At 46.4% G+C, this 16,111-nt stretch overlaps 1 protein-coding gene across 4 annotated transcripts in view; it reads right to left on the minus strand.

Annotated features, from left to right (window-relative positions):
* HECTD4 (HECT domain E3 ubiquitin protein ligase 4) overlaps positions 1-16,111 on the minus strand; it is a 74,270-nt gene that overhangs the window by 26,350 nt on the left and 31,809 nt on the right. For 2 of the 4 annotated variants that reach the window (XM_071572086.1, XM_071572085.1), the window contains exons 21-44: positions 15,366-15,564; positions 14,398-14,517; positions 13,200-13,304; positions 11,513-11,676; positions 10,973-11,206; positions 10,656-10,848; positions 10,389-10,493; positions 10,220-10,308; positions 9,719-9,894; positions 9,193-9,328; positions 8,728-8,869; positions 8,472-8,638; positions 7,766-7,912; positions 7,284-7,468; positions 6,707-6,860; positions 6,153-6,433; positions 5,506-5,695; positions 4,593-4,674; positions 3,820-4,022; positions 3,548-3,683; positions 2,318-2,500; positions 1,923-2,093; positions 1,345-1,514; positions 801-916 (exon numbers count right to left, since the gene is read on the minus strand). In XM_071572086.1, coding sequence (XP_071428187.1) covers positions 801-916; positions 1,345-1,514; positions 1,923-2,093; positions 2,318-2,500; positions 3,548-3,683; positions 3,820-4,022; positions 4,593-4,674; positions 5,506-5,695; positions 6,153-6,433; positions 6,707-6,860; positions 7,284-7,468; positions 7,766-7,912; positions 8,472-8,638; positions 8,728-8,869; positions 9,193-9,328; positions 9,719-9,894; positions 10,220-10,308; positions 10,389-10,493; positions 10,656-10,848; positions 10,973-11,206; positions 11,513-11,676; positions 13,200-13,304; positions 14,398-14,517; positions 15,366-15,564 — 3,848 coding nt within the window. Of the gene's footprint in view, positions 1-800; positions 917-1,344; positions 1,515-1,922; positions 2,094-2,317; positions 2,501-3,547; positions 3,684-3,819; positions 4,023-4,592; positions 4,675-5,505; positions 5,696-6,152; positions 6,434-6,706; positions 6,861-7,283; positions 7,469-7,765; positions 7,913-8,471; positions 8,639-8,727; positions 8,870-9,192; positions 9,329-9,718; positions 9,895-10,219; positions 10,309-10,388; positions 10,494-10,655; positions 10,849-10,972; positions 11,207-11,512; positions 11,677-13,199; positions 13,305-14,397; positions 14,545-15,365; positions 15,565-16,111 lie in introns of all 4 variants that reach the window. The other 2 variants (XM_071572084.1, XM_071572083.1) reach the window with 1 other exon arrangement.

Raw genomic sequence — 16,111 nt, forward strand, 5'->3', positions numbered from 1 at the left:
AGCTGCCAGCACAGCCACTTGCTGGAGTCCAACAATGCAATCTTACTCCAGGAGTAAACATGACATTTGGACTCTAAGGGATCTGATCAGTCTCACTTACCTCAACAGCAAAATTAAGGACAAAGTCTAATGTATGCAAGTGTTTTCCTCATGTTTAGTTTCTATTTGGGTAGCAAAGACACTATGTTGATTTAAATATAAAGTTCATTTAAGTGAGTAAGTTTATGGTTCAAAGGCAGGAAGCCAAAGGAATTTATGCCTACTGTCAAAAAATCAGTACTCCCTTTCACACTGGAGATGGGAATCATTGGCTCCTGCCCTAAACACCTTTCCCTTCAGCCAGTTTTCCTCTGACATGTTCCCAAAACTTACCCTTGCACTAAGACTTCTGCTGGGCCTACTGCTTATCCTTAAACAACAGGGGGGGAATTAGAGCTCAGTGATAAGAAAGTATTGAAAAAAACAGCAAAAAGGTCATAAAAAGAAAACTTGTAAGTGATAACGTCAAGGAATACAGAGTAGGATACACTGGAAGCAAGAAAAGGGGAGAGGGTTCAGAAGAGACTTGACTCTCAAAGGATAATCACGTTCTGGCCTAAATTCACGCCTGATGTTTAATGATTTAGTGTGATCCTCAGCTGCTCTTCCATCAGCAGCTCTGCAGTGATGACCAGACATGCAGTGCTGTGCCAGTCACTGAGCTGTGAGGAGCAGGAGGACAAACCTGCAGTGGCTGGAAGAGCTGTTACGTCCCTGCCCTGAATACGGCAACGAAGCAACACAAGGTGCCAGACACGTACCTGGGCTGCACTCCTGGGCCACCAAATTCAGCACCTCTACAGCAGCTGGACACTGTTGAATGAATTCTTCACAGAATGAGCTGTCTTCCAACAGCTGAGCCATCACCAGGCATGCTCTGAATGGAAAAAAGGATGAATTTGAAGCATTACAAAAGTGTATGTTGAATTCAAAGCCGTCTCTACAGGTAATGAATTAAAGACTATTCGAAGCTGTTTTTTCAGGTATTGAATTCAAGGCTGTTTTAAAAGCCAACATGTCAACTGATCTGCTTGTCTGCCTGCTTAGCTGTCCACTGGAAACTCCCCAGGTGCAGCTCTGCCCTGCCTTAAAAACGATTCTATATGAAGCACTTCTCAATTCAGTGTTACAGGGACACTATTTTGGGACTCATGAACAACCCTCAGACACCAAATGCATTAAGGAAGCACACAGGAATTTCTGCTGCTGTATGTCAACACCCCCAGAGGAAGAAAACAAGCAGCCATGCAATTCCCCTGAGTATCTGTGTACAAACAGCCGGGCTGGATGACCCCAGGGACTCACCTGGTTCTTATTTCAGCAAGGAGCCGGACCACTGCCATTACTGGAGTTGAGCCATCTCCTGTTGCAGGAAGTGAGGTGTGAATAGATAGACTTCCCTCCTGAGGGAGCAACATGGACTGGACTGCCTGTACTACCTTCTCAGTAATGGACAGTTTATGAAGAGGCAATGCCTGATGGTGGGGGGGCACGGTAAAAAGTTAAATTCAAGTAGTTAGTTTCTAGGAAATGAGGGTGGTTTATTACCTGGAGTTAATTCTTATATTGTACTATCACAAAACCAGCATCAAATACCAATTAAAGAAAGAAAAAACAGAAATAAACCAACCCCCAACCCCAACCCCAACCCAGTATGCAATGAAACATCTTTAAGCACAAAAGATGAATATTCACGTTACTTGAATGAGAACTTAAACATAGATATCATTAAGATACGTTTAAAATCATAAGCAAACTTCGCAGAGAATCTTTAATCAAAGATAAACCAGACTGTTTTTACATGCTTTAGATTAATTGCCAGTGACAGAGAGAGAGAAGCAGTTGATATCAGAGTGAATATTGGAGTGGGAACACCCCCGTACCTCAGGCCTCGGCACACACAGCCTAGATAACGGAATGGTTAGTGTGTCTGCGGCTTGGCAGCTCTTTCTACCCTCTACACTGCACGGAGGGAATCTGACCGTGGCTATACCTTCTTGTTCATTAATGGATGCCACAACTCCAATGCTTCCTGCTATTCCTTTACCTAAAACCTACAACCAGAGAAGGGCTGCATGAGATTGAGGCTGTTACAAACAAGGGTCTGACAGCACACACCAGCCCCACACACAGCCAGAGGAGGGGAGGAAACAGGTCTCACAAGTGTCATTGCAGCTGTTCCACAATCACGCTGCTCACAAGCCTCCCAGTGCAGGCAAACTGGCATCAAAGCACCAATTCTCAGTTAAGATAAAAAGTATGAACAGTGCTGGATTACCTGGACTTCAGAACCTATTTTAATAGTCTCTTTAAAGCCCCCCAGAGCACACAGGGCAGCCACTGCCTGCCGAGCAATTCTCTGGAGCTTGGCAAGTTTCCTCCCGCTGCTGCTCCCGTTCTCCAGGATGCTCTCCGCGTACTTCCCGAGCTGTGGGATGTACATCAGAGCCCGGGACAGGACCTGCAGACAGAGGCACAGACAACAGAGAACCACTTCAAAGCACCACTCAAACACAAACCAAGGCCCCAAGCCTCCAGCCCACACAGTCTCAGGAGAATTATTTTTGTTCTTGAAGAGAATTACATAACTCAGAATATTCCAAGTTCTCTCAAGTGTGAACACCATCAAAGCCAGGTCCATTGCCTGCTAACTTCCAGAATAGAATATAATCTTAGTAGAAGTCTTTGCTCAAGGATTTCATTTAGGCAGCAGATTAGGTGCTGCAGGTTCCTGAGGAACATAAAAGGAACGTGCTCTGCTTTTCAGCCAACATTTTCTACCTTCAGAGGCCACAGCCAAGAGGAACAAACAGCAAATAGAGTAACTACCCAAAGGCACAGGAACTCCCTAAACCAATTAGGGATTAATGCCTGAAAAGAGTGACAGGTGAATTACAGCATGACAACACTTTATGCAGTGATAGATAGCTTTTTAAAATTATCATTATTATTTATTTATACAAGGTCAAGTATACTATTTATTAAATTATTACTAATAACTTGCTATTGCTGTTGTTATTGTTGTTATTATTAATAAGACTGAGTATATTCTAGTATTTTTAATTTATTGCTAATAACTTGTTATTGGTGTTATTGCTATTGTTTATTTATACAATAATGAGTGTGTTATACTATTTACTAATTTATTAGTAGTAAGATGTATAGAATCACAGAATCACAGACTGTTCTGAGTTGGAAGGGACCCACAAGGATCACCGAGTCCAACTCATAAGTCAATGGCCCACACAGGGGATTGAACCCATGATCTTGGCATTATTACAACCAAGTTTTAACCAACTGAGTTGATCTCAGGGCATCATTATTGTTATTATTTCCTTTGTGCCTTGAGACACCAGACAGACTCCCTGAGCAGAGAGAGCTGGTTCCATGCAGTGACACCGCCCAGACTGAAGCGCTCAAGACAGCAACTGGAAGCTGAGCAACTACCAAGGAGCTGTGCCAACTCCCCCCAGGTGCCCCGAGGGTGTGCCCGTCCCCGTGTGCCCACCTTCTCGGCCGTGGTGGTCCAGATCTGGGCGGCGCTGGACTCGGGCGCCATGAGCAGGCTGTGCAGCAGCGCGATCACCTCGGCCGCCATGCTGTTGGCCACGTGCCCGCTGATGAACGGCCGAACGGGGTCTGTCCTGCATGACACACAGCCAGCTCCAGTCAGGGCAACGCAGCCCTACGTGGCACCAGCACAGAGCACACAGGGCTCACTGTGAACAGCCACGGTGGTTGCCACAAGTGCTGCGACACAGAAGGGACTGAGGGACTCACCTGGCGAGCTCAGAGTTCCTCTCTCTGCAAATGGATGTCTGTGCTGTCTTCTTCTTGTCCCCAGTGGACAATCCACTGGTGGTTTCTGGATTCACAGTTTCTATGGGTGGCCCCACACTCACTATGAGCCCAGACTGTGCCCATTTTGTTGCCTTTCGAAGAGCTGCAGCAGCTTCTTCTGTAATAACTTCACAGCAGCCACTCTGCAAATGAAATGTCAGAGAAGATAAACACCAGTGATGGATCTGTTTGGCCACTGTCCTCCCTCTGTGTATGCAAAAGTACTGAGAACACAGCAAAACACCCTCCTGGCTGTGCATGGGTCACAGGCAGCAGACAAGTTCTTTCTTTCTCTTGCTTTTTGTCATCTACAAAGAGATCTGGGATCAATTCAGATCAATTCGACTTCAATGTTCCATTCTTAGATTAACAGTACAGTTCTGATCAAAAAGCCACAGTTGAATATTTCTGGTGCAAATACTCAAGAACGTGTCCAAAAATACATGTGAAATTTTAATTCAGATATGTTGTTCAAAATTCAGACTACCAATGTGCATGAAACACTTCATGAGGGAGAATATTAAAGGGGTTGAAACATGACCTACAATGGCTGGAGGAAACAAGAGCTGCAGTTCCTTTCTCATCATTTACCCCTGTAATTACATCAGTAACTATACAATGCAAATTCTTTCTGACCAGTCAAAGTCTCTCTTGTTAAATGTTAACGCCAGTAAAAACTAAGAATTCTGATGTTGAATAATTCCTTTCCTTACTTTTGTCATGTCTCTATCCATTTTCACCACCTTCTCCATGTTGGCTCCAGTTCCCAGTCGGAATGGACGACCTTCAGAGCTACTGCAGGAGTGAAAACAGAACATGTGAGCTTTGCTCTCCCTGGTGGAGAACACAGCTCAACTCCACAGTCCAATCTAATACATTAGGTGTGTCTTTAAATTATCTCAAAGCAACTCTTGCAACTGAAAGGCTCAGCAGTAACAGAAATTCTCAGCAGTTAGACCTTCCCAATGGCATTAATTTACAGAAGGAATTGAATACTATTGAATGTAGTTACTTGCAAAGCAATTTATTCCTTCCCTCCTCAGAAAGAAGCATCATAAAATGACTTATTGATCACAAATGCCCAAGGGCTCTGAATAAACCTTTCACCTGTACCTTTTAGTATAACTTTTAGAGCATGGGTTCAGAATCAACGTGGTGGGGGAAGATGAAACAAACAGCACAAAAGGCACAAGGTGGTAACGTTGGCTGTTTGACATTCAGTGATGCCAACATCCAGGTGGGTACTGAGAATACCAAAGAAGGTTTAACAGCAAATTATTGTCCAGCTCATGCATTATTAAAAGCAATGCTTTTAAAGCCACTTTGCTCTGACAGTTCTATTTGTTAGTCCTACACAGTCCGTCACACCACAAACAAGATAAATGACATTCCATCAGAAAAACAGATCCAAGCAGCTAATTTTTCATGTGATTGTTTTCAGACAGATGAAGGTTTCTTATGTTCCTTTGCATTCTCTTATTGTTTTGCCAGCAAACACAACAAATTGGGAAGACACCTTGCTTTCCCAACTGCTGTTATATCTAGGATGGATTTTTCTACAACTGCAGCACTGGAAAAAAACAGAAGATAAACTGAACTGGCAAAACCAGTGGAACTAATCATTACCTCAGTAATGGCTGAAGGACTTCATGGGATGACTGGTCTTCTCGTTTATGAATAAAAATAGAGAGTTTACCATCCACTGCCTCGCTTTCTTCTCCAGGGTCTTTATCACCTTTTATGGAATTTTTAGGGCTGGCTTTTGCCAAGGTAGTATCTGGCTCAGAGGCAGTTGGAGAAAGAACTGTCTGGCACCCTTGAAGTAGAAAGGAAGAAAAGAAAACGAAAAAAAAATACAACCATGAGCTCTACCAACAAACTTTCTTGGCCTGGAAACTAATGCTAACACACCTGAGATGGGTCTAAAACATCACTAAGACACACCTTGGCTGAGAACAGGTAAATTAGGAGGCAAAGTAACAGAATATCCTGCTTTCAGCACTGATCTCTCATATACCTTCCAATACCTGAGCTTTCTGTCAGGACAAAAGCTCCCTGCAGAAACAGGTTGCCCAGAGAAGTTGTGGCTGCCCTGAAGTGTCCAAGGCCAGGTTGAACAGGACTTGGAGCAACCTGGGATAGTGGAAGGTGTCCCTGCCCATGGCAGGGGATAGAATCAGACATCTCCAAGGTCCCTTCCCATTCCCTGATTCCATAAACACGACTTCCTTGCAATTTCTCCCAAGAGCATGACCCCAAAGCGCTGCTGGTACCTGGCACTACGTAATCTGCCAGCTTTGCCAGCAGCAGGGAGGCAATCTTGGAGGCTGGATCTCCAGGATCATCCTGCTCACTGTTCAGGGAGGGCACAGAGTAGCTCCAGGGAGGCAGCTCCACATTCCCACAGTCCTCAACACTCATGAGAGGCAGTGCAGCACGACACAACTGCAGGATTATAAGGACCAACTTTGGAGAGGGACGCTGGTCCAGGAGAAGGGACAGCAGCTTGGACACACAGGCTGGCTGGCTCAGGATGGCTTTCCCTATGTGACTCCTGAAAGGGAAAAAAACACGTAACTGCTGCTGGAAAAAAAAATAACTGATTGATGGTGCTCCTGAAATTCAAAACAAATTGATTTATTGTTTACAAAGTATATTAAAAACTATTTCATTGTCTGACAGAACATCTGCAACAATTGTTTTGTAACTTGACAGCACTGATTTAAACACTGTCAGGTTACAATCAAGATTTAGAATGGTTTGAAAAAATCCCCAGAAGAACATCCATACATGGAAAAAAAAGTCCTCCAAAGAGAAGGCCTGGTACCTTGACAGGTCATTGAGGAGGCTGAGGACATCCTGAAGGGCATCATTCCCTGCTGCCTGGTTGCCACAGCACTCGGTGGCTCGTGCCAGGTGGTTGGTGAGGAGGCTGGAGACCTGCCGGGCGAGCCCAGAGTGAACGGCATCCGTGGAACCACCTGCCAAAGGAATGCAGGAACACACAACTGGCATTACAAAGGAGTGCACACACCTGCAGAAAACAAACCCTGATGCAACATTTACATCCCATCAGCCAGAAGCCACATGCCTATATGGCTGTGGGTGTTATGGGTGAATCCTATCACAGAAGAAATGCCAGAGTGGTCACTCGGGGTCTCTGGTTATGTCTAGACAGAACCATAGGCAGACTTGAACTTATCTGCAAAATTAATCCCCTCATAGGGAGGGGGAAAAATGCTGCATTTAAAAAAAAACAAGAAGAAAATCACCTTGCTTTTACATCCACTTGTGTGTGCTAAAGAACCCCTCCAGAACTAAGTCAAGGTGAGTGAGTACCCTGTTTGAAATGCATTTCCACCACTCCCCAGGCACTCAGCACAAAGGTATGTCAGTGCTCCCACCTTCCTCCTTCTCCCACTCCACACAGCGGTTGGCCAGCACTTGGAAGGCAGCCCAAGCCATGGTGGCCACCTTCTGTTTCTTGGTCTGCTTTTCATTGGAGCTGGACTCTGTCTGGCTGCTCAGGCTGCACAGCCTGTCCATGAGCTGCACCAGCCCACTGCGCACCAAACACTTCTCCTCACTCCTGCACGAGAACAGAAATTCAGATTTAATGAACTGTTCAGTCATCAACACACACAATGAGAACACAGAACTTGATGTTAACTCAGTAATTCATTAGTTCACTTTGCAGAAAGACGGTTCTGTCTCTGCCATGTCCTTCCCAGATGAAATTCTTTATCCTGAGGAAATCTGACAGGATGCTCTCAGATGCTTCTCATGATGAAGAAAGGGAGTGTATTTATGCCATGTAATGCTTCCCCTTAAGGCAAACCACAGTGAGGATAGGTGTGGATCCCTCCTCCCCTTCCTGGAGCCACACCTGGTGTAAGGAATGGTGCACAGGAGGCCGATGCTGTTGGCACAGGCGATGGGGTAACGGGCACACAGGGACACCACGGAGGTCATTGTCTCCCCAAAGGCTTCCTGGACCTGCTCCACCATCCCACCACACGTGAGCTCCTCAATCCTATTGGGAAGGAGATGTTTTGAATGGAGGGCTTGCTAGGTTAAATAAAATTAACAAACTTCCAAGTGCAGCTTTAAAAAATTATAATGAGCACATGTTAGGGATTACTCAAGGGAGATTTGGAAGGAAAACTGCATGTCATTTAACGTTTCCATATGAAATAAAAGTTAATAGGAGTAGGGTAGTTATAGCTTAGACATGATTGAAATCTGACTACAAACAAAATACAAAACATTTGCTGAATTTAGATGACAGCATCAGCTCTAATCTACCACGAATACCTAATTAACATCAATTTAGAATTAAATCAAGAGAGTAAAATACCCTATATACACATCTGTGGACATGTCACCCCACTATAAAAGTTCATCTACAGACAAATAAAAGCATTTCTTACAAGTTTGTGCCTTTTCAGCCCACAGGGCCCAAGGTCTTTGTTGCAACCTCACCTCTGCCAACTTGTGCCCTCTCAGCTACTCCCTTCTCATGGTTTTACTTGTAAGCAATTTATTACCCTCCCCAGAGCCCCAACGGCTTGCTTTTGGAGACCAGGACCCACCTTGGTCCCCCCTGGAGCACCATGGTGACGGGGCCCACGAGGTGGGTGACTCCCCCGACGCGCACAGCCGCCGTCAACAGCTCCCTCATGTGCACCAGTGCCTGCTTCCTGGTGTTCCCACGGCGCCAGCGGGTCTGGGCAGCCAGCAGGAAACTGCTGCTGGACACCTGCGAGGGTTGGGGGGCATGAGGGACACACACACCACACACCTCCTGCTGGCTGCAGGCTGGGATTTGAAAATCCCATCGGGACATACCGCTTGGTCGGGGTTGGTGCCGATGAAGGCAAAGAGCTGCCCCAGTAAGACACTGTAGGTGGGTTTGTCCCTGCTGTCCTCGATGGCCAGGGACTGCAGCAGAGTGAAGGAGCTGCTCCGGTGGCTGGTGACGTGCCGGCGCCTGCGGGAGACGGGACGGTTGGTTGGGAAGACGGGGGACGGTTGGTTGGGAAGACGGGGGACGGTTGGTTGGGAAGACGGGGGACGGTTGGTTGGGAAGACGGGGGACGGTTGGTTGGGAAGACGGGGGACGGTTGGTTGGGAAGACGGGGGACGGTTGGTTGGGAAGACGGGGGACGGTTGGTTGGGATACCGGATGGGACGGGTGGAATATCTGATGGTTATACCTCACCCAGTGACCAAACCCCTGCTATGCCTGCAGAATTCCCAAACTAACCCCGCAGGGAGCCAATTCCCGGGCAGCTGGCAGGACAAACCCCCTACCTGGGGGCGGCGCGGGCGAACTCGAGGTCCTCGCTGCCGATCATCTCCAGGTCGGATGGGGCTGACATGCTGCGCAGGAACACGGGCTGGCGCACAGCCTGGCACAGCACCTTGGCCTCCGAGGCAGATTTACAGGCTGCAAGACAGAACACAACACCAGTGGCACTCCTGCTGGGGGAGGCTGCTCACAAACTGGTTGCAAGGTACTGGATGCTCCAGTGAAAGCAAAAACCCAGACTAGGTGAGAACATGCGCCTAAAAGCTGAGGATGTTCCTGTTTCCAGGCCTTGTTTCTGATTAGTTCTCTTTTGATTTGGTTAAGTATTTTCCCCCAATAAATCAGGAGACTAAGGTTTAAATTCCACATATTGCTCAGATCTCAATTTACCACCATTTCTGCAATCAGAAAACTTACTGTAAAGGAACTAACTTAATTTGAAAAAGGTTTGATTTTCAGTGAAAGAGGGAAAATAAAAGCAAGTAAATAAATTGTATTTAGAAAATGCTGGTAAAATGAAATGTGTACCTGGAGTCTCTGCAGGGGTACCAGAGATGCTCCTGGTGATACCAGACTGTGCTGCAATGGTGACGTGCAGCAGCAGCTCTGCTCTGTTCATCAAGCTCTTCACTAAGGTTTTTGTTTTTGCAAGGGGATGGGAGGTCTTCTGGATCAGGGAATTCACCTCTTGGAAGAACTTCTCCCTAAGATTAGGAAAGTAAAATTAAAGAAGCGAACTCAACTGTGTTTTAATGCTTTCTGAAAGAAGTGTTACTGTGAGAAAGGGCAGTTTATAGATGGCATAGGACATCAACCTATTTTATGCCAATAGGGTGGAAAGCAGAAAAAAATTAAAGAAATAAGTGATCTGCTAGGAAGTACTATTAGCTGTAGGTACTGATACCGATATATTTAGCACAATTTTTGACAATTTAAACAGACGAAACTGTTTTTGGAAGTCACTGAAATCCCACAGCTGCCCATCCTTCACACACCTTCCCTGAATCCCCTTCCCAGCCACCTACTGACCTTAATGCCAGGACCACGTTCTCAAGGTCACTTCCATCAAAACAAACTTCCTTCATGGAACACAGTAGCTCCAGCTCTTTCATCTTGCTCTAAACAAAGCGAGGGGAAGGGATGAGCAGGTTCTGGGAGGGCAGCCTGAGTGTGAGCACATGCAGCAGCCCCAGCTCACCTCGTTGAAGTGGTAATCATAAAAGAATGGCACGTTGTTCTCCAGCTTCCCATGCAGGGCATCATCCACCTCGCTCTGCCACTTCTGCTCCAGCTCAGCCACGCTCTAATCAAGAGACAAAAATAACTTACTGCACTTGTTCACCTTAAGGAGCAAAAGAGACATCAAAAGAAAAAATCTGAGTACATTTTGTATTTCTGTGTTTCTAAAATGCACTTTTATTCTCAAACAAAGTCTTCTGGTTCTTTAATGCAATTTGATTTTTACCTGCAATTGTCTCTCCATGGCATTTAGCTTCTTAAAGGTCTCTCCCATGATTTTACAAAGCAAATCATATTCTTCAGCGTGTTCTTCCTGGTACTGGAAATTTATCAGGGACTGGAGAGCATCAACCAAATTCAAATGTTTAATCACACACGAAACCACCATTTCCTCCATCACTTCTGGCTGGATCACTTCCCTAGGGACAGAGGGCAAGCCAAAGTGATGAATGAGGAGTAACAGACAAGCTTTGGCAAATCATATTCACAAATAACAGGATGCTGCATTCATTCCCAGGCAAGGCTGAAACCAGGACTACCCACTTGATGCTGGGTCTGAACTGAGGCCGAGCACGTCCAGAGATTTCCCTGAGCTTTATCATGATTCCTGGAGGCAGCCTGATCCTGGGCAGGTCAAAGTAGTGTCCCACAGGAGGCACCAGCACATCAGAGGGGTATGTGAACTCCCTGTCCTCATCGATGGTGAGAGGCAATGGAGAGGGGCTCGGAGTAAGGGCTGGAGAGATGACTCCATTGGCTTCCACCTGCCACTGGCACCTGGAAAAATACATCAAGGAGGTTTTTTTGGGGGCTCTAACTCTCCCTCCTCTTCATCAAGACACATCAGTCAACACACCATGACAAAGACTTTAGTCATTAATACAGTTACATATCAACACATGAAGTGTGGCTTCTACCAAGCATAACCCAACTCTCCTTTTCCTCTCAGAAAACCCCTCTGTTCTCTACAGGAAAAAGTATCCAAACATCCCCTCGAAGCACAAGGCTTGGGCACAACTACAAAAGCCACCTTCCCACAGGAAAAAAACACATGGGAACTCAGATCAAAATGGATCTCTTTACCTTTGTAACAGTTTGGATCTTAAGAGCTCTTGACAGGTTTCTTCATCTTTGGTAATTTCTGGTCCATTGTACAAGATCCTCAGCATGGAACAGGCCAGCACAGACAGGCCCAGGGCCAGGTCCACCAGGAAGGGCAAACCTCCTGACACATCCTCTGAGGACTCCTGCAGCAGAGACATGGATGGGTTCAACCAATCCATCAACCAGGAAGTCTTTCCCAACATATTTCAAGATAGATTTTATACATAAGCTTATATATAAGAGATACAGCTCTGTATCAGTCACATCCCTTACACAGAGTACACTGAAAAAAGGCTTAACAACTAATAGCAATTTATGAGACCTCAAGACAAGAAATAAGGAATTTAAACGTTATTTTCCTGAACCAAGAAGGAAAGGGTAAAGTTATTTTTGGTTCATACTGTCATCTCACAGGCCTAGTCCTAAATTCCTGGTAGAGGGATTCAAGATTCCTTGTATTGATCCCAGTATCCCTCTCCTCATTTCTTTACAGGCTGGAATCATTACTTCCTCATTAAATCACTGATTTCCAGGTTGTCACAAAGAAATCCTGACCTACAAGCAGCAAGGGATATTAAAGTGACTCCCAGGCACTCAGCAATAGGACAAGGGGGCACAGGCTCAAGATCTGCCAGGGGAAATTGAAGTTGGAGAGCAGAAAAAATTCTTTGCAGAGAGAGTGCTCAGGCATTGGAATGGGCTGCCCAGAGAGGGGGTGGATTCCCCATCCCTGGAGGTTTTTAACCTGAGATTGGCCGTGGCACTGAGTGCCATGATCTGGTAAAGGGACTGGAGTTGGACCAAGGGTTGGACTTGATAATCTCTGAGGTCTTTTCCAACCCAATCCATTCTATGATTCCCCCAGGTCCAGGACACAGAGAAGACATTATCTGATAGTAACTATCTCCATAATCCCTGAGCATGAGACACAGGAACCTCCAGCTAAGAAGCCAAACATCTAAACCTTGGCTCATGCCAACAGGTGATTTGTCTCATGGCCCAAACCCCAAAGTTGGTACTGGTTGAAATACCAAGCTTGGAGGAGCATCCCCAGGTGGTGTGGGGTGTGTGGGGCAGGCAGAGGCACTGGGGTGTGTGGGGCAGGCAGGGGCACTGGGGTGTGTGGGGCAGGCAGGGGCACCGGGGTGTGTGGGGCAGGGCAGGGGCACCGGGGTGTGTGGGGCAGGGCAGGGGCACCGGGGTGTGTGGGGCAGGGCAGGGGCACCGGGGTGTGTGGGGCAGGGCAGGGGCACCGGGGTGTGTGGGGCAGGGCAGGGGCACCGGGGTGTGTGGGGCAGGGCAGGGGCACCGGGGTGTGTGGGGCAGGCAAGGGGTGTGTGGGGCAGGGCAGGGGCACTGGGGTGTGTGGGGCGGGGCGGGGCAGGGGCACGGGGGTGTGTGGGGCGGGGCAGGGGCACGGGGGTGTGTGGGGCAGGGCAGGGGCACGGGGGTGTGTGGGGCAGGGCAGGGGCACGGGGGTGTGTGGGGCAGGGCAGGGGCACGGGGGTGTGTGGGGCAGGGCAGGGGGTGTGTGGGGCAGGCAGGGGCACTGGGGTGTGTGGGGCAGGCAGGGGCACTGGGGTGTGTGGGGCAGGCAGGGGGTGTGTGGGGCAGGCAGGGGGTGTGTGGGGCAGGCAGGGGCAGGCTCCCTGCAGGGCTGCAGTACCTGAGCTCGCACCGTGCAGGCGAAGCCCCACATGGCCTTGTCGGGCGTGTTGTGCTCCCGCCCGCTGCGCATCTCGAACGAGAACGTCACTGTGTCCCCTTCCACCTGCACAGGGCGGTGGGAGGAGCGGGAAAAAGAAGACACATTTAAGAATTAAGGAAACAAACAGGCTTATTTTACAGATTATTGCTTCTAATGACAGTTATCTGAGCATTATTATCTCTAATTACATGTTCTGATTTAAGGCTTTCCCCTTTTCCAAGGGTATCTGTTAGCAGGCTATTTAACCTCAGTTTTGCTGCTGGCTACCTACAGTAAAACAAAAAGAACCACCACAGCTGTACAATCAAAGGTAGGCTCTATCAGTGTGTTACTTAGCCTTGATTGTCATTGTTTGTCTGCAAGAACCCAGGCAATAATTAACAATTCTCTTCCTGAAGGAGGACAGACAAGCTCTTCAATTAGAAGAATGACAACATATTAATACAAGAGTTTGCTAAAAGAGCAATACCAAAATCTATGTGTGAGAAATAAATTAAACTCCATCAACTGTGAACAATGGAGTGCTTGCCTGAAATTGCTTCCCAGTTTATTACCACTTGATTTTCTTGTTAAAATGACTTTTTGTTATGTATATAAACCCAGTTTTAATGTGAGACAAGGCAGCAGCACAAACATGGAAAAGAATAATCACACTGCAGGGAGTCTGAGGGAACACACTGCTGAATGCTGAGGTTTCAAGAAGTTTGAGGGATTCTTCTGTCTCAGTTTTACTGCCAAAAGCATCCCAAGGAATTTTAAAACACAACAGAAAAGGCTGGAAAGTTTTTACATTTCCTACTTTGGGTGTTACTGTTATAAGATCAAACTTCTGCCCACAGACCTTAAGAAAATCTGCACAGGCTCAGTCTGTGCAGGAACCTCTCCCTGGAGGAGGTACTTAGGAGAAGAGCAGTGCCATTAGAGACTCCAGGCCTGAAACATTCCAGCAGCAATTCCAGTAAGGCATAAAACAAGAGAGGCACCACACGTAACATACAGCAGAGTTTAAAGATGTTCCCCAAGGAACATCTCACTTAGCAGGGCTGAATGTACATTTAAAAGCGTGGAATTCATTGCTATGAGGGTAAAATGGGCTTGACATGGTTTCCAAAAGGGAGATTTCTATGTGAAATATGGTTGGATCATAATACTGTACCTTTACTAAGTCCTTGGGCCACCCAGTTCCTAAGACACTACGGCTGCCATATCCCAGTGTATTGCCTCCATACTCAGCAACCTTCCTACTGTTTGTGTTAGGACCAGCATAGATCACCAACTTCAAAACATAAAATACACTGTTAGACTGTAAGAGAAAAACAAGAAAACCTAAAAATAATAATAATACTTAGCACTCACACCGCGCTTGCCACTCTCAAAGCGCTTCCCAACATTAACAAACCCTCACAGCTCTGTGAGGGGAGCAGGTAAGTATTATTATCCCCATTTTACAGATGGGGAAACTGAGGCACAGAGGGGATCCTGAATTCCAGGGCTCATGGGAGCTCACCAGAACACCTCCACCACCGAGGGGTTGATCCTGCTCCCACCAAAGGCCATGCTTTGTCAGCTGCTTCAGTGGGAACAAGATGAAGCCCAAAGTTTTCTGGGGGAGTTTAACCACTCAGGGGTGACATTAATATTAAAGATGCCCATAAATAACTAATGGAGCATCACAGACTTGCTCTGTATCAAGGAACAGACAGCAGGAATCAGCAAGCAGCACAAGGAGCTCTCTGGTAACACAACTTTAAGTGCTGTCAGTTGTGTTGTTGGAATGGAAGCACTTGTTCCTATTAATCCATGTAAACAGGGCAAAAAGGGACCTCTGCAGTTCTGCCCACCTTAAACCAGCTGTGCTGATCACAGCAGGCAGCTCCATTGGAATTTGAGGAGTAAGGAAAACTGAACAAGAGCCAAAGTAAGAAAGAAGTCAAACTTTGACAGGCTGAGCCATCCTGGAACTATTTTTAAAAAACCCTCAGGATTTGATAGGAATTTCTGAGAGGAAAATCCAACCCAACCCACCCCACCTCTGGCATGTCTCACAGTTCTATTTCAGAACTACCACGACTACTTTAGAGGAAAATTCCTCATTCCAGAGGTTCTGAACTGGCCCTTCCTTACCTTATCATAGTCATACTGGGAAGAGCATCTGTTGTCAAATCTAAGATACAAACAGCGAGCTCCTGGAATGTGGACAGTTTCCTTAAATTTATAGTTATCCCTGACGGGATGAACTGTCTCCACAGTCTTCCCAGCAGCCCAGGGAGCAGGGATCTTCAGCCCAGTGAGGAAGCCTGGCTCTTCCTTCTCTTCCAGCATCCTGCAATCACAGGGAGAAATCAGCCCTGAAATTCAGCACAGAGACATGAAAATACCAAGTCCTTAAAATCACCTCTCCATGAGGACACGAGGTGCTGACTCTGGCTTTGGGCATAACTGCACTGAGGGAATTCAGACATCATTTGGATTGAACATTTTCACAAGGTCTTCAACTGCAAACTCTCCAACCCAACTGCTTTTAAATAAGCAATTTTTACTTAATTTAGCTATTTGTTTCTGTTTCTAAGCAGGATAACTCTGAGCTGAGACACAGCATTTAAATGCAGGACTTAAAGTAGTTATATTTTTCTCTGTAAATTAAACCATTTAACATCTTTGCAATGGTTTTAATTCTGTATCTCATGCTGCCAGAGCAATTTACATTTTCTCTTGATGGTCTTCCTGAGCCTGATTTATTTTAAGAGGAATATTTGGAACTAATTCCTAATGTTTGAGGTGAAGGGAAAAACAAAACAAACCACACTCTGTGTAAACAACCTGAAGATATTAATACTTTAATTGTATATGCAAAAAAAATTGGAACTAAT

This window comes from Pithys albifrons, chromosome 17 (genome assembly GCF_047495875.1).
Source record: "Pithys albifrons albifrons isolate INPA30051 chromosome 17, PitAlb_v1, whole genome shotgun sequence".
Classification (NCBI taxonomy): Eukaryota; Metazoa; Chordata; class Aves; order Passeriformes; family Thamnophilidae; genus Pithys; species Pithys albifrons.